At 39.7% G+C, this 23,007-nt stretch overlaps 4 protein-coding genes across 4 annotated transcripts in view; 2 read left to right on the top strand and 2 right to left on the bottom strand.

Moving 5' to 3' along the window:
- LOC133836724 (uncharacterized) overlaps positions 1-16,529 on the bottom strand; it is a 130,715-nt gene extending 114,186 nt beyond the window's left edge. The window contains exon 1 of the mRNA XM_062267316.1: positions 16,509-16,529. The gene's annotated coding sequence lies outside the window, so the exon portion shown is untranslated. The remainder of the gene's footprint in view (positions 1-16,508) is intronic.
- LOC133838249 (GATA zinc finger domain-containing protein 14) overlaps positions 12,425-23,007 on the top strand; it is a 40,812-nt gene continuing 30,229 nt past the window's right edge. The window contains exon 1 of the mRNA XM_062269289.1: positions 12,425-12,568. The gene's annotated coding sequence lies outside the window, so the exon portion shown is untranslated. The remainder of the gene's footprint in view (positions 12,569-23,007) is intronic.
- LOC133838250 (DDB1- and CUL4-associated factor 5) overlaps positions 15,645-23,007 on the bottom strand; it is a 65,708-nt gene continuing 58,345 nt past the window's right edge. The window contains exon 7 of the mRNA XM_062269295.1: positions 15,645-15,657. Coding sequence (XP_062125279.1) covers positions 15,653-15,657 — 5 coding nt within the window. The 3' untranslated portion in view covers positions 15,645-15,652. The remainder of the gene's footprint in view (positions 15,658-23,007) is intronic.
- LOC133838247 (dynein axonemal assembly factor 5) lies at positions 18,303-21,248 on the top strand. Its single transcript, XM_062269288.1, has one exon. The coding sequence runs from the start codon at positions 18,489-18,491 to the stop codon at positions 21,024-21,026; it is 2,538 nt and encodes an 845-aa protein (XP_062125272.1). The 5' UTR covers positions 18,303-18,488; the 3' UTR covers positions 21,027-21,248.

Below are 23,007 nucleotides of genomic sequence, written 5' to 3'. Positions count from 1 at the left end.
CTCTCTACGTCAGTGTGTGTGTGTGTGTGTGTGTGTGTGTGTTTTGTTTGACGTCTTTGATCTATGGCCGCATACAGCTTGCAAATTCGTACCTGACTTTTATTGAGTAATTGATGGTGCCTTTACCTGAGCCCCACCTAATGAGCCCCGCTTCAATTTCAATCAAATTAATCAATTATTCACATTTCAATATCTGTTGTACAAACAATACGCTTAATGGTAGAAGTACCCCAAGTTATAATGCGACATATGAACTTAAATGCCTAATTAATTTTATATTAACCAGAAAAGTCAAGTGGGAGAAATTTCAGTGTATTTCCTGTCCATTGCCAAACTTGTGCGCAAAGTTTTCCACTTAGCAACAAACTGAAGTAGCAGCAAAATATCTACCTTGACTTTTGCCTTGGCAGCGTCTTTCAGCGTGGGCGACGAACAACAACAACAACAACAGCAACTAGAAGAACAACAGCAGCAACATCAGCCAAGCAGCCAAGGAAGTGTTGCCCCTGCAGCATGTTGCGACTAACACATGTAACAAATTGCTGGAAAATAAAGTAACTACACTTGAGGAGAAGGAGCTTCGCTCGGACATCGGACATCATCCATGGGGATAGCAAACAAAAGCAGAGGCAACATTTAAACATGCTTTTTCCAGCTTAAGTAGCGTGGGTGGCCAATGAAGACGACGACGAAGACGAAGTCGAAGACGTTGTCGTCTGGCTTCTTCTGCTGTCTAAATACTAGCCAAGTGTACCTGCAATGTCAGTGAGAGCCAGAATTCCATCAGTTGGCAACAGAGCAACAGCTGCTACAATTGTACTTGCAACTTGCTGTTGCTGTTGTTGTTGTTGTTGCTGTTGTCTTTCTTTCTTTCAGGTTGCTGCTAAATTCCTTTTAAATCCCAGTTTTGTGTGTTGAGTTGCCAGTGAGAATTCTTATAAGTCTCAATGTGAGCACAAAATGCAATATTGCAAACTGTGTGTGTTGCCTTGGTTACAACTCTTCTCCTTCTCTCTCCCTCTCCCTCTCTCTCTCTCCTCTGCTTAGGGCCAAAAGTGCTAGTCAACATTGGTCTTAGGTGTAACTCAACCAGCTGTAAAAAAGTTAAGCGAAACGGCTTAAATTGCAACCAACTTGGTTGACAACACGCTAAGCTAAAGTTTAATAAATGATAAACAAGCAAGCAAGCTTGGCTGATTAGATAATTCAACACAACTTCTATATAGACATATTCTGGCTAATATTATTCGCTGACAATATCTTGAATGTATGACTACACAGAGAGAAAAAAGTCACAAAAATGTATTATTCCGATATACCAAATTAATTAACCGAATAATACTTAAATACCATATTCTATATTTATCAATTAATCAAAATACACCATAAGTATTATTATGATATACCAAATTAATTTACACCACCGACTATATTAGGTATATGAGTATATTCATTCACTACATTCAAAATATACCATAAAGTAGACACCAAAAAGTTCTCAACTTCTTGTTTCTTAAATTTTTTGGAATGTTATAATTTCCCTCTAAAATTTAAACTCGATGTCGCTATAAGCTCAGTAAGCACTCTTATTGTATACCAAATTAATTCACAAAAATACTGAAATATACCACAGAATACATTATAGTAGACATCTAACAGCACCCAATATCAAAAATTTAATTTTCTTTTCTTAGATGATTCGAACCTAACCTAACCGAATAATACTTAAATACCATACTTTATATTAATCAATCAATCAAAATATACCATAATTATTATTATGATATACCAAATTAATTTACAAAATACTTTAATATACCGCAGATTATATTAGGTATATGAGTACACTACTACATTGAAAATATACCATAGAGTAAATATCGAAAAGTTATCAAATTTTTGTTTCTTAAATTTTTCGAATGTTATAATACCCCTCCTCTAAAACTAAAACTCGATGTCGCTGTTGTCGCTATGAGCTCAGTAAGCACTCTTATTATATACCAAATTAATTTACAAAAAAATACTAGAATATACCACAGATTACATTATGTTTATACTAATGCATTTAAAGTAGACATCAAACAGCACTCAAAATCAAGAATTTTATTATTATTTCTTATAACTTATTATATTATTATAACTTGTTGTCGCTAATAATTTTAATATTGAAAAATGTGTTAATTACAGAAATGTTAAATTGTAGAGAAAACTAAAACAAATTGTAATTTCTTAACAATCGAAGTTCAAGTATGTTAAATCTTGCTTAAGATGTTATCTTCCAAGTTTGACTTTAACATTTTTTTAATCCATGAAATACAAAAATTGCTGCTTCAGAATTATTGTAGAATCTTGATAATTGATTTAAGAAATTGTCAATGAAGAGGAATTTAATCTTTATATTTAATTTCTTAATTTAAGCAGGTTTTTTTCTGTGCACATAGATTCAGCTAGGCTCTTGAATGCATATGTGATATAAATAGACTTGGGCTTTGGCTGAGACTGTCTCTCAAAGTAAACACAGACATTTAATGCTGCCACAAACACAATGAGGCAGTGGCATGCAGAAAGACAACGGCAACGACAGAATTTTTGTTTATAAATATTTCGGAAAATATGTGAAAACTTTAAGGTTGCACTCATAAATAGGAAAAATACCTGACAGTTATTGCATTCGCTTTTCGCATTTGCCATCGGCAGTGAAAATGCCAAATTGATGTTGAGCAAATTGTCTTAACTGTTGTATTATGCTGTGTTGTGTGTTGTGTTGTGTTTGGCTGTGACAGTCAATAAAGCACATAGAATGCGTTCTCGTATTTAGTGCGCCATGCAATTGCCTTTTGTAATTTTAATTGATGGCAATTTGCAACTCTCTCTCTGTCTCTCTTCAAATCTCCAGCTGTACCCAATAAGTGAGTGGAGGGAGAAGAAGGGGGAGTGGAAGGGGGGCCATTAACACATTTTAATCTGCCACTGGCTGATGGCTTTTGTGTGGTCGTCGTCGTCGTCGTCGAATGGAAGCTGAGCTGCATTGCGCCTGACGCTCTTAATCATCAGCATAAGCAATAATGGGAAACAATTGCCGTCGTCTGCCGTCTGTTGTCTGCCTCATGATGCTGCATGATGCCTTTTGCTGCCACTGCAATTGCAGCAGCAACACCAACAGCAGCAGCAACAGCAGCAGCGAGGAGCAAACTTTTATTGCATTGCCATGTCAACAGCAATCGCAATCTGTGTGCCGTTGCACTTAAAATGCGAATGCGAATACGAATTGTGGCGCAAAATGAAGCTACTTGTGTGCTCCGACACTGATACAAACACACACACACACTCACACACACAGACAGATGCAAATGTGTGTTGGAGTGAGACAGTGCGAGCGTCATGCTGTGGCGAGAGACAAGCTCAACTTTTTGCCTGCCTTTGCAGCTCTGCACTTCTGCCCCACTTCATCTCTCTCTCTCTCTCTCTGTCTCACTTGCAGCATGCCTGCCACATTCAATTAGTGCAACAACATATCCTGCCATCCAGTTGCTGCTTGCTGCTGCTGTTGCTGTTGCTGCTGTGCGAAAGAGCAACACGAGCAGCAAGAACAACAACAGGGATACAGCTACACTTAATTTTATTCATTTGACAGTTGCAACACTGCCTCACTGGCTGCCACTCTGCTAGTGCCACTGCACTATAGGAAATTTGACCACTTTCTCTGGCCAAAATTAATATCTCAAGAACGGAGCAAGATAATTCAAATCGGTTTTTTGCATTAGGTTAAGACAACCATTATCTATTGAAATTAAAAAAAAAAATGGGTGTGGCACCGCCCCCTTTTTTAATTTAAGTAATTTTGCGAAAATGTTTAAAATACTATTTTAATATACAAGAAATGTTTCTATAATAATTATTTTATATATTTTGTAACATTAGTGGGCGTGGCACGTTGTAATTTAATAAAAATTACAAAAAATTTCATGCAATTTGTTTTTTAAAATTTTTCATTTTTTTTGGTGGTAAAATCACTTTTTTCCTACTTATATCACATACTACATATAAGAGTTAACAAAAAAAATCAATTTTGTTTTTTTTTTCTCGACATTAATTTTCATTTAACCTAAAACTCTAAATTTTTGCTGTAAGATTACGTTCTAAAAATTAAAATTTAAGGGATTTGTGGTTATTTGTGATCTTTTTAATTACTCTCATTTGAACAAGAATGAAATACTCTACAGCATAGAAAACATTTCATCGAGGCAATCTGGTGCAGTCACTTTTCACAGCTTTCGAAAAATGAGACTCCATCAAAAATATCCATTTTTTAGGTTATTAACAATTTTAATCTATTCAGGGGACAACACGATTTTTTTACACATTTCACAAGCAGAAACACATAATACAAACCACTGTGGATACAACTCATTTCAAAAATTTGAACAATGTGCTTTAATTTTTCATTATTGACAATTGGAAAATTGCAAGAAAAATGCAATATGCAAAAACACGTGAACTGCCATTCACACAGCTGTGTTTATCAGCTGATATTTCTTGAGTGGCGCCATCTATCGAAAATTCTGGTATGCAACATTGATGAATGATCTATTGTGAACACATTGCACATAAAATTAGTTCAATCTGCCAACTTTCAAAAAATGACTTTTGGCCAGAGAAAGTGGTCAAATTTCCCATAGTGCACTGCCACTGCCACACATATGCACATGCACACACACATGCATTGCTGCCACACGTACGCCAGCAATTAAGGTCATTCTGGCAGCAGCAGGAACTGCCACATTCTGCATATGGGCAAAATTATTTTTTAATTATGACATTTTATTGAGTGAACATTAATGCCAAAATGACAACAGCAACGTTGCTGTTGCTGTTGCAAGAACAACCCCATTGTTCTGTTCGGCTGAAACGATTTTAATGAGCGGGTTAACAACAGGGTTGCAAATTGTGTATTGTGCCCACAGCTTAATCAGGGCCAAGCTTAATCAGGCTAGCAGCGAGTGGCAAAGTTGATTAACGATGGCTGCCACATATCATGCCACATTATATTCATCGTTGTTTTTTCTTTGTAATATGCAAGGAATTCAATTTGACAAAATACATTGAGCAAACACATTCAACATAAATGTTTCACACATTTCGAATGTCGCAAAGCATATAAAAATTCCATAAATACGCTAATGAAACACATGGCAAACAGAGTGCCACACACAGTTGCACCCTCCACACTCACATACTTGCAACATGTAAACCACACCACCATCAGTAAGTTCAATAAAGGATTCGGATTCGAATTCGGTTCTGGACTCTGTCCCTGACTTTTGCAATTTGATTTCATTTCATTTGAACTTTTGCAGTTACAGTTATGCACACAACGAGCGAAAGAGGGAGAGAACAAGAGTATGAGTTCTTCTTCTTCGTTTGCTGTGCGCCTGTGACCATCGAATGCATTTCTGAGCTTGTCTCTCTGACTAGAATACTCTTTGCTCGTTACGCTATAGTCGTTGTCGTATGTGCCATTTATGAAACCATTTAACAAACACATCATAAAAATTCAATTCGCTTCTCTGTTTATGTCTACTCGGGATGATATTGCTTTTTAATTGCGGACACAAGCGGAAATTGCTTTCAGAAACACACACACACACATACTCGATTGACATGTTGTGGGTGTTGTAGTTGTCTGCGGAAGTGCGTTGATTGCCAGCTGCCATTTTAGGTCGAGCAAGAAAACTGCTGCATTGACCTTTTTTTATTTGCAACTGAGTACTTGCTGAGGTCACTAGCTGTGACCTTTCAACTGCAACTTGCAGTTTTTAGTTGCTGATTTTAATTACGTCACTTGCGCCTTGCAATTTCTAATTGCAAACAGCACCCTATTCAAACTAGTCACGCACACATCCCCACACACACACAGAAGACCCACTCACACCCACACACATAAAGCAACATGCAGGCGCGCTGTGCTCAATTCAACTCGCCAGCGGAGCAGCTCTCATTTAATATGAAAGTCACAGAATGTGAGCTAATTGAAAACACTTGCAATATTTATGAGCAGCGCAACATGTTGCCAAGGCACTTGACTGCTCCGCCGGCAACATTGTTGCTGAACTAATAAAACAACAAAATGATTTTATTATAATGGATTTATAACGCAAGCCAAGAGCAAACAGTCACTCCACAACTACAACTACAACTACACATGCACACACACAGCCTGTGTGCCAGAATGCGAGCGCAGTAGGAAACGAACGAGACACAGCGAAGCCAAAATAAGAGAGTAAAAATTGAGAGCAGGCAGCGTGACTGCGAGTGGAACAGAGAACGAATCAACACAGAAGAGAGAGTGTAAGCGAGCGAGCGAACACGGAGTGTGAGAGGCAAAATGCACTTTGAATTGAGACGCGAAACGCGGCAGTGGCAGTCCATTAAGCGCAATGTTGTTGTCATCATTTAATGCTTTTGTTGCTTATTGCGACTTGACAGCCGTCCATCTGCCGTACTCCTCCCCTACACAGTCCTGTGTGTGCGACTGTATGTGTGTGTGTGTGTGTCTCTGTGTGTGAACGAGAGCACATTTAGCTTTGCGTGTGCGCATTTGTATCTTATTGCTGGTTCACTGGTCGTTGGGATTTGTCTGCAGCATAAATGAGGGGCCCCCCACAGCGACGTTGGCAGCAGCAACGGCAGCGGAGGCAGCAGAGGACGTTAACGTCGACGTCGGCAACAAGCGCTTGGCTTAAGTGGAGATATTTATAATAAGTTTATTTGCTTGTACTTTTGCGATGCGCCCTGCATTGGCCCCGCATGTTGCGAAGCCCCATCCTTGACACGCAACATGTTGCCATTGCCACGTTGCCATTGCTGTTGCCAGTTGCTGTTGCCATTACTCGGTGGCTGTTGCTGTTGCCGTTGCTGCTGATGTTGCATGGCTCGTTTGGCGCTGTTGGGCATTCACATTCACAATCACATTCGCAGTTGTAAATTGACGCTTTGCGTTAACGACCGTCGCAGTCATCCTCGCTTCTTTTTCTCGTTCTCGTTCACGTTCGCGTTCACGTTCGTCGTTGTCGTGGTTGTTGTCGAATGTCGAACTCATCGCACTAAGTAAGCCAATCGAATAATCCAGCCAAGTTTTGCCATCAATCAGCATACACAAAAAAAGAAAAACAAACACAATTTGTTTAGTTAAATGCGAATATGCTTCATCTCCCCCTTCCCCCTCCATTCCGCCATCAAGTTCGCTCATCAAGTGCTCGAGTGCATCTAAATTGCTTCATCTACAACAGCAGCAACATCATTATAACTCCAAGTACTATACACATTCATCTGTTTATTTTTATTCTCCTCTGTTATTTTTAGTAGCAAATTGTGCTAAGCTTCGGCTTCAGATTCAGATTCAACTTCAGCTTCAATTCTATTTAAATGAGAAATCACATTGCCTTTGTTATTGTTGTTTTTATGGATTGTTGCTAATGATGTTCTCGCTTCTTTTTGTTGTTGTTGTATTCGTTTCTACCTCTTCTTATTTTTTTTGCTCATTTTACAAGAGGTCATTGAGAGTTCATTGCTTGATACATCATTAATAAACAGCACAGAATTTAAGCCGTGTTTTGTGATCAGACAACACTCGTATTCGCAATCGAAGTAAACAATTTTAATCGCTGTAAATTTCCAAGAAATGTAATCACAGCAGAACATCAATAAGCAAAGCTTTTCATAGTTTTTTTTTATTGTAAGTACTTTCACTTGTTGTATAATTGCGAGTTCATAACTCAATTCCAATTTAAATTCGCTGACATGTCGAATTATTCAGAGTGTGTGTGTGATGAGTAATCCGTCTTATCGATAGCCTAATAATAAACACACACACATCCACACATACACATGGAGGAAAGAACACTTGCACCCTTATAGCTAATTGAGCTCGAATACATAAAAATTGTGTACACAACTAGCAAATTGCTTAGCTGACTAATTCGCCCCAAGAGTTGCTTTTGCTGTTGGCGAGTTACGACATTAAAATACGATACAATGAAAGCATTTGTTGGTAGCCCACGACCCAAGTCTCAACAGAGTTCTCAGGAAATGAAATTATACACCAATTATTGCACGAACAACAAGTCAAAGTAAAAAAAAGAGCTAAATAAAGTAAGTAATTAGGAGAGAATTGAAATTGAAATTGAAATAAGTCAAAACTGAATGCATATGAACTATGTGAATTGAATGCGAATCGAAATAATTAATCAAATAAGAAATCTGAGTGAACAATTAAGAAACAAACGAGCGAGAGACAAAAGCAACTGGCAGCAGGCAGCAGGCGGCAATCGGCAATAAAAAGCAAATGGAAAACCGTTGGCTCAGCATTAATTAGCGCTAAACGGCGACGCGACAACAACAAGCCAAGTGAATGGCTGTGAGCGAACGCCCTAAACCAGCAGCAGCAGCCAAAGCAGCAGCAGCCAAAGCAGCAGCAGCAGCAACAACAGTTGAACAGCGCAGCATCCGCCGCCAACTTATTAAAGTACATATAACTCAATTATAGAGAATTAAAAACAAACTCAGAGGCAAAGCAATGCCAGCGATGCCAACAACGCGACGCGACGTTGGCAATTTGCAATGCAAAAAAAGATACAGACGCAACGTGAGGCGAAGCGACGCTGAGGGAGCTGGCTGCCACAATGCGCAACATCAACAGCAACGGCAGCAGCAACAACAACAATCAAAGCAATAAAATACATTCAGCATTTAATAATCATCTGCCCAACAACAACAAGAGAGTGAAGCCTAAGCACATTGTCGTAGCAACATGTTGCTGGCAACATCAACGGCAGCAACAGCAATAAATTTATGAGTTCACACACTGGCAACAGCAATAATAATAATAAGAGATACAATTAAGCCGTAATGCATATGAAAATGTTGTTGTGGATATTTCTGTGTGTGTTTTATAGCCGTGCGTTATGTTCACGTGCGCGGCGACTGTTTGTATCTCTAGCTATGCTATGAGAGCGAGTATCTGTATCCGAGTTTCTGTGTTTGTGTGTGTGTGTGAGAGCGCACCATAATTGTAATTATAGTAATATGTTTTATGATGGTTGCCTCGTTTAGCAACCCCCACACAAAATCCCCACTCACACACACAGAGGCAGACAGACAAACAGGCAGACAGACAGACGGACGGACAGACGGCAGGACAGACAAAGAGCGCGCGCGTTGCCTCGCGATGCTTTTGCGTCGACGACGGCAGCGACGCTGGCGCTGCGCTTGGCCAAAATGTATCTAGATACATAATTGCCACATTCAGTCGTCGTTAAATAGTTGCACGGCGCAGTTCACAGCAGCAGCAGCAACAGCAACAGCAGCAACAGTTTCCAATCGTCATCGGTCGTTGGCTGTTTTGGTTGTTGTCGTCGTCGTCGTCGTCGTCGCTGCCGACGTCGTTTGCGTTGTCGTCGACATCGTTTTCGTGCTTTATAGCGTTCACTCAGAAGTCGTTTAGAATCGCTGCCATCGTTGTCGTGGTCGGTATTGGGTATTCGATATCGGATTGTGCTTTCTGTGCTGTGCTGTGCTGTCGGTGCCCATTTGAAGCACACTCACAAATTGCTAGCGTCATCGTCATCGTCGTTTCTTTGTCGCTGTCGTCGGCGTGGATAACTTTGGACGACGACGACGCGTTACCCATTCGCGCAAAAACAAAAACACAAACGTTTAACGCTATAAACACAAGTGGCTCGGCCGGATCCGGATAGACGGACACACGGACCGTCGGACAGAAGATAGTGAAGCATATTTCGGACGTTTGATATATATCGAAAGTCAAATTCAATTTACGCGCCGGCTTATTATAAACGTAATTATAATGAGGCATAGGCCATTAAAATAGCATCAACAGCAAACGGAACGACCCCCACAGAGAGTGCGAGAGAGAGAGGGAGATTGTATGTGTGTGCGAGCGAGAGGGGAAAGCATGGACAGAGTGTACTATTTTAATTAAGTGTGTTACAGCAACAACAACTGTCAAGAGAGCCGCAGCAGTCACGCATGTGTAGATGTATCTGAGCGTGTGTCACAGTGTGTGTGTGTGTGTGTGTGTGTACGAATGTGTGTGTGTGTGCGGCAGTGTTTGTGCCGCTTTTGTATCCATTAGTCACACATGAAACTAATTAGCATTTCGGCTGTTTGTTATTGTCGCATTTGCTGGCCAAAAGAATTAGCGCGACAAGCGACGTCAAGCGGCATTCATTTCGCGATATACTTATTTACTTATGCATATGGCCCAAACACACACACACATACACATGAGTTTGTCTGTCTGGTTTTTATGTGATTTTTGCTTGGCATTTTCATTAATTTGTTGATATTGTGTGTGCGCTTTTGCTGGCCGACGGCAATCAGCAATGAAATTTATAAGACGACGTTGACGACGACAACGATTTTTGTGCTCAATTATCATCATCATCAACAGCAGCAACAACAACAACAATAACAATGGCAACAGTCAACGCGCGCGGCAACAACAATAAACACACACACAACACTTGTGTTCACGGCGCTAATTGCTGCCGTGTGGCTGGCGTCTGTGTATCTCAAAGATACTCACACTTGAAGCTTCTATTGTTGTTGCCTACTTACTCCAATTCATCTATATGTGTATGTGTGTTTGCTATTCGGTTCGCACGCTCTCCGACGGCAACAGCAACGGCAACGTCAACGTCAACGGCCAGCAATTTGTCAATTGAGCCGCTGACAGGTTACGCAGCCGCACTGTTGTCCCATCCACATTCGAAGTTTGTTCATAAATAAATAAGTTATTGCCGTGTGCGCAAAAATGGAAATTGTAATTTTCACAAAATTATTTCAATTACCCAATTAAATTCAGTTTTGGTCGAGGTGTTATACACTTTATGCGTCTGTGTGTGTGTGTGTGTGTGTGTGTGTGTGTGTGTGTGTGTGTGTGTCGCAAATTGAAGTCCACTTTATGGCCGCATGTCGTTGTGTGTTCGTTCCTCATTAATTACCCAACGTTGTCGTCGTCGTCGCTGTTGCTGTTGCTGCTGTGTACTGGCATGTTAATAACAACTTAAAAATAAATAACTATATAATGCATACGCGTATACAAAATACATAAATGTATATGTGAAAATGCAGAAATTGCTTTTTATCCCCGAAAAAGTTCAAGTTTTAATTGTCGGAACGTGCACAACGTTAACAAAAGTAAACAATTAAATAAACGTAATTAATTTTAAATTGGCAAGCAAAGCAGCTAAAGCCAGTTAAACAACGCAGCAATTTGACCTGCATAACTTCCCCTCCCACCCCTCCCACCCTTTTTGCTAATAACTTTAGCTGCGCTTTTAATAACAATAAATTAAATTGCTTTTATATGTCTGACACGCCAATAAATACTTCATAAATGATCTGCTAATTCCTTCCAAGCAAAAGCGTATCGGAAACAATTTCATAATACATTTATTTGAATATTTCTATATTTACTTAGGAAATAGAAATTCATGCTTAGTATTTATATAATAAATTGAATTAGCATTTAGCACAGATTACAGATTTGTGCAACAAACTTTTTGCAATTAGCTCGCCAAATGTCAAATGGCAAAATAATTAAACGACAAATAATATGTAATATACAATATGCTAAGTGTTTGCCAAATTTAAATATTTAGCCAAACGAAATATTTAAATTAAAATGCGGCTGACAGTTTAATTGAAATTGAAAAAAAGCACCGACGCGACGGAGACAAATCTCATTTCATTCAATTCAATTCAACTCGTAATGACAAAAATGCATTCAAATACGTGAATCAAAAGCAAAAGCATTACGCAGTGGCTTTTGCCACTTATCAAAGCACTCATTTGAACGCATTCGAAAAATAATTGAAAAATCAAATGGAAACGGCGAAACAATAACAAATTGTGTAACTAATGCATAAAATCAACTCGAAATGTGTTTAAATAAATTTCGCAAAACAAAACAGAACTGAAATCTGGCCGAAAACCATAATCAATAATTGTCAACTGGCCCAGGCTAATGAATTAATTACATCTATTGCACTACCTCTCTCTCTCTCTCTCGCTCTCTCTTTCATTTTATTTTGTCATTTTTTTCAATTACAATGTTCTGATATTCGCATTTTTTATACTATTCTTTCTCTGTGTGTGTTTCGCTTTTTTGTTGCTGCTGTTGCGTCGGCAGAGGAATTTAATTAAGCAAAGTGGATTAATTTGCGACTCGTTAGACTAATTAAGGATTATCGCCAACAGTTACAACAACAACAACAACAACAATAAAGGGTGCAAAAAGGTGCTCCTCTAAACATAATCAACCAAAAAATAAAAAAAAGGATATGTGAATCAATTACAAGCACACAACAAATATAACGTGACCTTTTAACTAAAATCTATATATATAGAAAACAAAAAAAGAAAGAAAAACAATAATAAAAGTGAAGAAAAAAGCAACCAATCAACGTTTAATTGGATTTTCTCTGCTCGCCTTGACTTTTCGGATACAATTAACCATTCAGACGCCCTTCGACTTTCCACTGAGGTAAGTGACATCGATCAATGTGGGCGACAATCATCTTTAATAGTAGCACTTTAGTATAGTAGTATTTATTCCGAGTAAATGCAAAGTGACATTCAAAGTGCGGGGCGATAAGAGAATGTCAGCATAAACAAATTACATGTTTAACAAGCCATTTGAGATGCACTTCTCAATAGTTTGTATAGTAAATACCGTTTAATGGGAAATCAGAGTGTGAATTTTGTAGTAAACACAATTCGTTGAATTTCATAATTCTTATTCACGTTATCAGTCAACTCAACTAATTGGGTATTTAATTAATCATCGCTTATAAATATAAAGGTTACAGTCGAAACTAACTATGCTTGCTTATCAGTCGATTGATATAATAAAACACAAATAAAACAATAAATAAAGCCATTTCGGGGTTAATTAATGGTAGGTGGAAACATCTTAGCCATGTTCCACTGTAATTGGTCGCTTAGAATTGTCGCGTTTGTCTTATGTGCTTATCAATCTGTATGATTATTGTTGCAAATTGTAATTGCACTTGCTCGCTGATAACACCTGCGATATTGACATTATATATTACACTGACACACTCCCACCCCCCCTAAACCCCCCAACAAATAATTTTGTTTTGATAATTAGAGTAGCAAATCTGCAATAGTTTGAAAGAACTAAGAAATCAACAGTCAAGTGTGCTCGACTGTGAGATACCCTCTACCCAATATCCATAAGACCAAAGCCTTACGGTATTATTCTTCAAATATACCTAATCAATATACTGACTTTTATTCAGTGAGATATTTTTCCATAAAATTACAGCACAGTACTCTCTCTGTAGAATATTTAAAAATAATATACCGATATAGTACTAAAATATACCAAAAGCTATATTTGGTGTATAGAAAAATATGAAAATATACCGAAGACATTAATTGGTATATAATTACAGTATTATTTGGTGTATAGAAAAATATGAAATTATACCGAAGACATTAATTGGTATATAATTACAATATTATTTGTAAAATCTTTCAAAATATTATACCGAGATAATACTAAAATATACCAAAAGCTATATCAATATACCAAAGGCAATAATTTATATATCATTTCAATATTATTATTTGTAGGATATATACAAATAATATTGCGAGAAAATACTAAAATATACAAAAAGGTATATTTGGTAAATAAAAAATTTCAAAATATACCGAACGCAATAATTGGTATATCGATATACTAGTACATAAACCTTACCAAAGAGTAAAAAATATACCCAATTGTCAACCAAATCATTTAAGACCCGACAGCAAGTTCCGTTATTTGCCATAAGAAATTAAATATAAAATGAAATAACATAAAATTTCGTATAGACACAAAGTTATAATAACCTTTTACTAGTTGGGTAACGAGTGTGAAAATGTTGACCTTCTTTTGGAGCTGCTCCAAAACTTATCAATGAACATTAGCTGCAATTTGTAATTGAAGTCAAGCGGCGGCGACAGCAAAAAAATGAAACTCGCAGATACATTTGTAGATACACAGATACATTTGATTTGTCGGTTAGTTGCTAATGAGCACTTTCTCAGATAGTTTGCGATAAGAGTGCAAACAGTCTCATTTCTTTATCAGCCTGTTCTCTCTCTTAACATTTTCGTATCTATCTATCAAAACTATATTTTGATACGTTACGTTCTTTTTGTTTTCTTTTGTTTGGCTTTGATTTATTGAAGCTTCTCAGTCTGTCGCCGGCGATGTTATCGCTGTGGCTTTTAAATAGAATGTCATAAGTATTATTCATAATTAAAAGGTATTTGTAGACTCATTCACAGCCATAGATACTCATCGCGTCGCATCGCATCGCGAGCTAATACTCGTATTCATACACAAGCAAGCGAGTGTATTCTCATACCCAATAAACAAGTCGAGTTGGTATTTATCGCATAACTGGTTCGTATTACACTCTTAAATTAATTAAATTGTTACTCAGAGCCAGACTGCTTTGCGATTGAGTGATTGGCACATTGACAGACTGACAGACTGCCAGACTGCCAGCGTGCTCGATTGACAGATTGAATCGATCCAAAGAAAAGCGAACCGAAGCCAAGCGAACGGAACCGGACCGGTCAGTCTCCATTTGCCGGACAACTATGCGGACTGTATAAACAAAATTCTGTCGGCATTTAAATAACGCCGCCGATTACGCAAAATGCAAAAACCATTTGCGTCTCCGATTACCGTTTTATCCGTACTTCATTTTTTTGCGTTCTCGCTAATAGCGCGCAAACAAAACAAACAAACAAACAAATCGAATAATAAATGAATAAAAAGAATAATAAAGGCATATGTTAAATCAAAATGAAAACCGCATGCGACGCTTTAAATACTTCACTGCTGACTCTTGTTGTCGTAGTTGCTGTTGTCATGGTGGCAGCTGCTGCTTCGGTTGCTGCTGCTTGCTTTGGTTGCTGCTGCTGCGGGAAGTGTTGCCACAGCAGAACAGCCAGTAAATTAGCACAAAGCGCCGTTGACAGCAAATGCAATGCAAATAGCAACAAAAAATAAATATCAACTGACTGGCTGAACGTGCAGTGGAAAAACAACAACAACAACAAAAACAGACTAGACATGCAGCAATTATGCGAATTGCGGGACACAACTGAGGCACATTCCATGCTTGCAACATTTTGAGTGCTCTTAATACTTTTTGCAGTCTAGCTAATTATGTGAGAGCTTAAAGAAACTCAAAATGGTACAAGAACATTTCAATTGTGTGTCTTTGTTTAACCCTACTTCCTATTTCCTTCAATTTTTAAGACTCATAAACATAAATCTTCCATAAATTAATAATTTTATAATGTTGAGGACAACAGGCTTTCTTATGAGAGAAACTAAAGTTGCCATACTTATTTTCTTCCTGTTTATATGAGCATGAACCACATTGCGTTCTATGTTTCGGCTCTTCAGCTATGCGCCACATTTTATGCTGGCAACATTTGCTCCCGGTTAGCGCTTAAAAAAGTGCAAAATATTATAAGGCAATTGGAATTATTTATTACTGTTTAATGCCTTCATTATGCGGGCAATAATTTGCAGTGATTAAGCTGCTGATTAGCTATTGGAATCACGCAACTATTGCTGCACAGTTATTGACAAACAAATCAAAGCCAAAGAGCATGTATGGATGCTCTAATCAAAAAATGGATTTCCCAGAAATTTGTCAGCTCACACACACACACACGCTATCAACAGATGAGAGCGTGCACAATATATTCTAAGCAATGCTTTTGACGCACAAGTTAAAGCCAGAGTCCATTTGACTGATTGGTGCCGTCAGTCAAGTCGTCATTAAGTCTGTCACTTAAGCAGGCAATCGACGCAGTCGTTTTTTTCAAAAATGAAACTAATTAGCAGCGAGCAGTGGCAAACAACATTCAGTGGCAAACGTCGCTGCCCCTTTTTTTCCATGGCAATCAATTGGAAAATTTGCATTTAGCCAGGCAAATGACAACGGCAATTGCAGCAGCAGTAGCAACAGCAACTGCAAATGCAACGACAGCTGTAACAAGTCCATTTTCAGAGTCGGTAAAAACAAATTAGAGCGCAGCATGACTAAAAACGCAAACGTGAATGTGAAATGTGAAGTGTGCATGAATACAAAAATCTATCTTGCGCTCGGAGAACGGTGCGTATGATTATTATTAATTGCGAGTGTATCGACTTTTTAACGAGTATGTTATTATAAGTGCAGCCAATTTTGGACTTATCATTAGCACAGAAACGAGTTTGCAATGTGGCTAAAATGCAGTCATGCGGCTTCCGTGCTGCGCGGCTAAAATGTTATTTTAATTGAATCATTTTAACCATAAAATCACACACATATGCGCCATTGCTTTCGAATTGCAATAATAAAAAAATGTATCTCTATATGCATATAAGCATATACTATGTACAGTATATGTACATATGTATGTGTATGTGTGTCTGCCTGCCAGTCAGACATCAAATCAAATTGAATAAACGCGGTCCATTACTCTCCCAGTGATTTTGCCAAATGACTTCATTTCATATCAATTAAGTTTATTGGCCGGTGTGTGTGCCATGTCTGTATATCTGTATGTGTGTTGTTTTTGGTATGTGTTTTTATTAAAGTCATATAAAAAAAAGGCGAAAAGAAAAACACACGCACACTTGCAAATATATATTCATATTGCCCTGCCTTTTGCCCATTGGAACGAACCTGAACCTGATTCATGCGCTTAATTGCTTTGGAGCGTGCGACGGTGCCTTTACCTCCAGCTACAGCTACAGCTGCTGTTCCACCTCTTGTTCCCCCACCATCTACATACCTACAAAAAGGTATGAAATCGAATTGTGTGCACAAATAACAGCAACAAAAAGTTATAAATGTTGCCCCATTGCCGTTGCCCGTTGCCCGTTGCTGGGGTCCAAAACTCGCAATGTGCAGCGGCGGCTTTCAATAAAAATGACAACCACAATTTTTGACAGAGTCCGAGAAAAAAACTCAACGCAAAACGAGAAACAGAAAAAAAAAAAGAAACAGAGAACCGACACACAAAAAAGTGCCTTATAAAATATGCTGGATAGTTGGAACAAGTCATATAAAGCTGCCACACTAGCTTCAAATGGGGCATACAAATGAAATGGCAAAAGCGAAATTGAAAAATGCCGCAAGGGCATCAAATTATTTCGAGTTTTAACTGCCCCCCTGGTGTGGGAAAAGATCTTCAGATACAACCGGGAGGGCGAACCATAAACCTTATTAGCTGTCTGATATGCAGATATATCTTTTTACTGACTACTGACTACTGTGTGTGCCAAAGTGTTGCGTACAAACATTTAACATGCTGATTATCTGATCTTCTCCGAGTGTATTCTTTTCAAATTCAACTCTTTAAAATGTTTATGACCAGCACAACACACACATAAAATGTGCTCTTAGCCACCCACACTCTGTTTTTTCATTTTAACTATTATTTAAACTAGTCCATTGAATTAACAAATGTATTGTTAAGCCGCTTATTATGCCGAGCATAATAACATTTGATGCCTTAACTCTTAACTTATCAACTTATGTATGTATACACCAGTTGATTTGGACTGCCCGGCCCATTTTTTTTTTTTCTTTTATAACCCAATTTAGTGACCCAAAAATGCAATTAAGTTTTGCTCGATAAAAATAGGCATTTTATGTGATTTTTTATCAGGAAGTCGAAACGCCCACACCGCCCCCCAACACAGCCATCGTTGGCTGGGCTGGCTGGCAATCAATCTTAGATATTGTGTTGGTTCGTTCGTTAGTTCGCTAGTTGCTTTGCTGATAAGAAACGACACCGCAATTAGATAGCTGCATCGAAGATAAGCAAACCGAACCGCTTTTAATGAGTCCGACCGCGGCCGCTCATAAAAGACAGCGGCACAAATTGCGCACCGCAACGCAGCTCGAGGAGCGGAGTTTCCAGAGAAATTTCATTTATGACTTGTTAATTAGTTGGGCAAACAAACATATACAATAACAACAACAACTTCATACACATAACTGTCCACGGTAGAAATTCAAAAAAGTGCGCCCAAAACGCACGCTTGACAACACTGTCAACACGAGCAATTGGCAATTCGCAGCACTGCTGCTGCTTCTGCTGTTGTTGAGTCAGCTGTGTGCGAAGAAAACAGCTGATCGCCGGCATTCGGTGTGTTGTCAATGTGAGAAAGCGAGACGCAATGGCTCCGCGTTTAAACAACATAAACAAAATGTGTGATTAATTGAAACTTTGTGTAACTTAGCAACCGTTGCATTTATCGCCGTTTGCCTTTTGACGTTTTCGTTTCGTTTTCTGCCTCTTTCCTTCTACAGCTGCCCACAAATTCAGTTGAGAAAACAGCAGCTTAATATTTTGTTCAACTAAAATCAAAAATGAGCTTCGATCTGGACACAAAGGCGATTTGCAGCGAACTCGAGAGCAGCGAGCATCGCAAACGTAGCGCAACTCTTCTGAAGCTGCGCGAACAATGCGAACAGGCGCCACAAACCGTTAGCAGCGATGCCATTGCGGCCGACTTCGATGAACTCTATCTGCATCTGCTCAAGTGCTACGACGATCGCTTCGAGAGCGTGCGTGATCGTGCCGTGCTCGCCGTGAGCGCATTCCTCAAGCGTCTACCACCCTCGGACTTCCATTTGCTCAATGTGGTCTCAACGCTGGCCGAGCGAATGGGTCAAGTGGAGACAGTGGAGCCCAGTGAAGAGATTCGTCTGCTGTACGTGGAGCAGCTGCATCTGATGTTGCGTCAATACGCCCAGATGGGCAATGTGGGCGTGTTTCGTGAGTGTTATGCGCAGGTGATGAAGGTGCTCGTCAAGGCCATCAAGGATGACTATGCTGCAGTGCAGCGCGAAGCTTGCGCCACGGTCGTGCAACTTGCGCGAGTGGCAGACACACACGAGTTGCAACCATACACTGAATCTCTGGTGGTCTCCTTGTATGGCATGTTGAATCATCGCCACTCCGCTGCACGTATTTCCGCCCTGGAGGCTTTGGGGCGTGTCTGCTTGCACATGGATGCCAGCGGGGAGAGCATGCGAAGGTTCTTCATGGAGGTGTCGCCACTGCTGATGGACTCCATGCCGCTAGTGCGTCGCGAATGCGGCCAGGTGGGCGTACTCTTGCTGCTGGAGTTGCGCGATCGCTACTCGTTCTTCGAGCGCATTCTGCCGCTCGTCTTGTGTTGTCTGAAGGATGATTCGCCTGAGGTGTTGTCGTTCATTCAGCCATTGTGGGTAAAGTGTGGCGAGCAGTTCTACGATGAGAACGAAGCTGAGCTGTCGCAGCAAGAGATCTGTGATCCTCAGGTGGAGAACTATCCAGCGGGCGTGCAACGTCCCACGATCGGTTGTCGCGGTCTTGTGCAGCGATCACTGCGTCTGCTGATGTTGATCACACGCGAGACCAGCGACTGGAAGGACAATGTGCGTCTCCACGCACTGAAGCTGCTTTATCAGTTCGTGCTACACGCCGAGGCTGCCATGACGGCCAAGTTCTTTGAGATCTACGGCCAAGTGGCGCACGCTTGCTGCGATCGCGAGCCGATTGTCAGCGCCGAGGCCAAGAAGGTGGCGGATCTCCTGGGACGCGTGCTCGCATTCAATGCCTGGATAGAGCATGGCTTCGATGGGCTGGAGCGCAATGCGCGTGAATCGTTTTTAAAGTGTTTCTACTACATGTTCACCGCTGCCTTGGGCGGCAGCTACGATCATCTGATGCGTCTGTGCAAGCTGCTGAAGAGCTCCGATTATTCTCACACTTTGAAGCCAGGCTTCCAATTGTACATACTCAAGATGCTCGAGACGGTGCTGGACAAGTCGAGCAAGGTTACAGCAAGCATGGAGCAGCTACGCGATCTCTATGAACTCATCTATGTGACTGCCATGAAGGTAATGTCGTTATCTTATGCTCTGGCTGGCGATGTGAATGCGGATGTCGAACGCGGCCAAGTGATCCTCAAACGCATTGTGGCACTGGAAGAGATCACGCTGAGTCAGCTGCACGAACGTTGGTTCCACTTGGCGCTGCTCGATGTGGAAAATCTGGATGCAGCGCTGGACGAGAATGCGGAGCCAGTGCTAATGCTCTACGGTCTCATTCACCTGGGTGGCATACGCTCCACTTACTTGCCACAACTCATCGAGAAGGTGCAACTAGTCTTTGGCCATTGCAGCGACAGCGCGCAGGTGCGCATCTTCAGCATCCTCTCGATTGCCGCCTTGGATTGGGGACGCACAGTTTGCGTGGAGCGCGAGCAGAGCACTCAGCTGTTGAGCGAGTTCATCACTGCCATTGTGGAACCCTATTTGGCATGGAAGGCGGGCGCCAGTGGCGAGGCAATGCGCTCCATGGCCATGGCCACATTGTGTGCTCTGGCCCAAGGCGCCAGAGAAGAGGCACGTGAGGTGCTGCCCACGCTGGCCAAGCATATGCCCAGTTTGCTGGAGGATCGCAATGTGACGACGCGGCATTATGCCATCAAGGCCATGTGCTACTTCCAGGGCATGTCTGTGGAGGACTTCAAACCTCTGGCCTATGCCACAATGCAGCGCATGGATGATCCCTCTGCCGGCATACGTGTGATAGCTGCCACAGCGGTGGGCAAGATGCGACCAGTGTTCAAGGAGGAAGCGGCAGCAGAGGAAGGAGAGCGAGAGCACGAACGTGAAGTGTGGGAGGCGTTTGTGAAGCGTGCCATGGATCTGCTGCTGCTTTACCACGAGAGTCCCGAGAAGGACATGAAGGCGGCGGCTCAAAAGTCACTCACAGAGCTAGCCAAATCCCATCCAGAAGCTTGGGAGGAACGCTACAAACGTGCTTTATCCATGGCACAAAGTAAAGACGAGCTGACAAATCTCTACTCTAAAATGAGCATCAAAGATGAGGCTGAAGCCGATGTGAAGGATTAGCTTTAGTGTAGTTTTTAGCAATTTTGTAAATCATTCACATTCACATCTTTTTGGCTGTTATTGCGTTCCCAATTTGCCGCGTTTTGCATTAATTGCCCGATCTGTCGAATTTCTGAGTAGCAAATTATTGTAAACACACAACGAGCAAAATGTGCAGCTGCGACTGATGAAATTGCATTAAGCATTAAAGCATTTCCAAATCACCATCAAATGTGTGTTTTGTTTTGTTTATTTTGCCCCGCTGCGCTACACATTTTTTTGTTTGATGAATTCGCTTGATGAATTGTGGCTAGCACTCGGTCGAAGGCGGGGGGGCCAATAAGACGCGAGTTATTACAGCCCCGATCGCATATTTCATCTTAAAGTACAAATAAATCGCATTCGGATTGGGGCCAATTGCTGGGAAACTCAAAGGAACTGCAACTATTCTAAACAAAAGCACAGCAAACTGAGCACTGATAGAGCAATTTATTATTCCAACTGCATATTTTTTTATTATTCTGAAATCATTTAAGATTTCCAGTTTATTTTCCATTTAAAAACAAAAGTTGCAAAAAATTAAGGATTACAATTTTCAAGAAATTAATGGATTTCAATAAGTGTATAGAAATTATTTCTATACTTTATCCAGATTATTATTTAAACGAATATTGAAGAAGTTCACATATATAAATCTAATGAATTTAATAAAATAATTTAAATTTGTAACTTGAAACTCATAGGAACTACAATTATTTCTAACAAATGTACAGTAAAATGACCAGTGACAGAAAACTAACGATAGTTTATTATTCCTGAATTCATTTAACATTTTTAGTTGCACTTTTAATTCTTATTAAAAGTAATAAATAAAAAGCAATTACTTAAATCATAATTTCAAAGAATACAATAACAAGAAAAAAGCATGGTTTTAAATGTTATGCATTTGTGAAATCATTTGGAGCTTTACCTAAAATTCTATTCTAAGCAAACTGCAATATAAACTTAGGTTGATAGATAAATTTATTATGGAATTATATGAATTTTATTAATAATTTCATTCCGAATAATCAATAAGTAGTTCCTTAAATAGTTACAATAAATACTAATTCGAGTCTGCTGGGGAATTTTTGGTTTTAAAGTCTTACTACAAATTTGTTATACAAATAATACCTTAGATTATAATTTAAAAGATTATTAAAGCAATTCACGGTTTCAAATTTCATAAAATCACTTAAAGCCTTGACGCCTTTCAGTATTTGTCCTTCATTGAGTTTTAAGGGATTTGCCAGTTTTTCTCTTCCATACTGTGCATCATTCAGAGGGGAGAAAAAATGTAATATCTACATGCTTCTGTCAAATGAAACAAATATGCATTCAGTTATTGCAGTAAACAAAAGGTCTGCGATTGAAATTGTGAAATTGTATTTCTGTGAAAGCTGCAAATGGCAAAAATGTTTCATATTTGACGTTCTACAAATACGCATCGATTCTCCATTTTTTTTGCCGATAAAAAACATCAACAAAAAAACTATGTGGAAAAAAATGAAAACACTTTTTGCCCGCCGTCAACAACATGTGAATGCACTAATATATTTACAGTTCATTGGAAATGAATTGTTTAATTAAACTGCCATTTTTCGTTGAGAAACGTTATTAAACGTCGCCCCCCTTCCCTTCCCTATCGCACTCGCTAGTTTCCGCTGGCAAACAGGAAGTTCTTCGCACAGAAAGTGTTGCATAATTTTGTGCGCGTTGCTTTTAGAAGTGCAATTTAAGCCGCATTTGATTGGTTTTCGGGTTTGTCATGTAAGCCCGATGTTTTGACCCAGATATAAAACTAATTTGTCACAGTTTGGCTCTGGCAAAAAAGTTTGCACTTAATATTAAAACAATTTGTCTAATTAAGCAAAAGCGTACAAGTTTCTAATTAAAATACACACACAAAAAATGAAGGGCGGATAGAGTGAAAGACAGACAGACAGACAGACAGGCAATGACA

This window comes from Drosophila sulfurigaster, chromosome 2R (assembly GCF_023558435.1).
Source record: "Drosophila sulfurigaster albostrigata strain 15112-1811.04 chromosome 2R, ASM2355843v2, whole genome shotgun sequence".
Classification (NCBI taxonomy): Eukaryota; Metazoa; Arthropoda; class Insecta; order Diptera; family Drosophilidae; genus Drosophila; species Drosophila sulfurigaster.
This window is presented reverse-complemented; position numbering and strand designations above follow the sequence as displayed.

What these genes read in the sequence shown, in the direction of transcription:
- LOC133838247 (XM_062269288.1), top strand. Translation starts at nt 18,489, where the DNA reads ATGAGCTTCGATCTGGACACAAAGGCGATTTGCAGCGAACTCGAGAGC.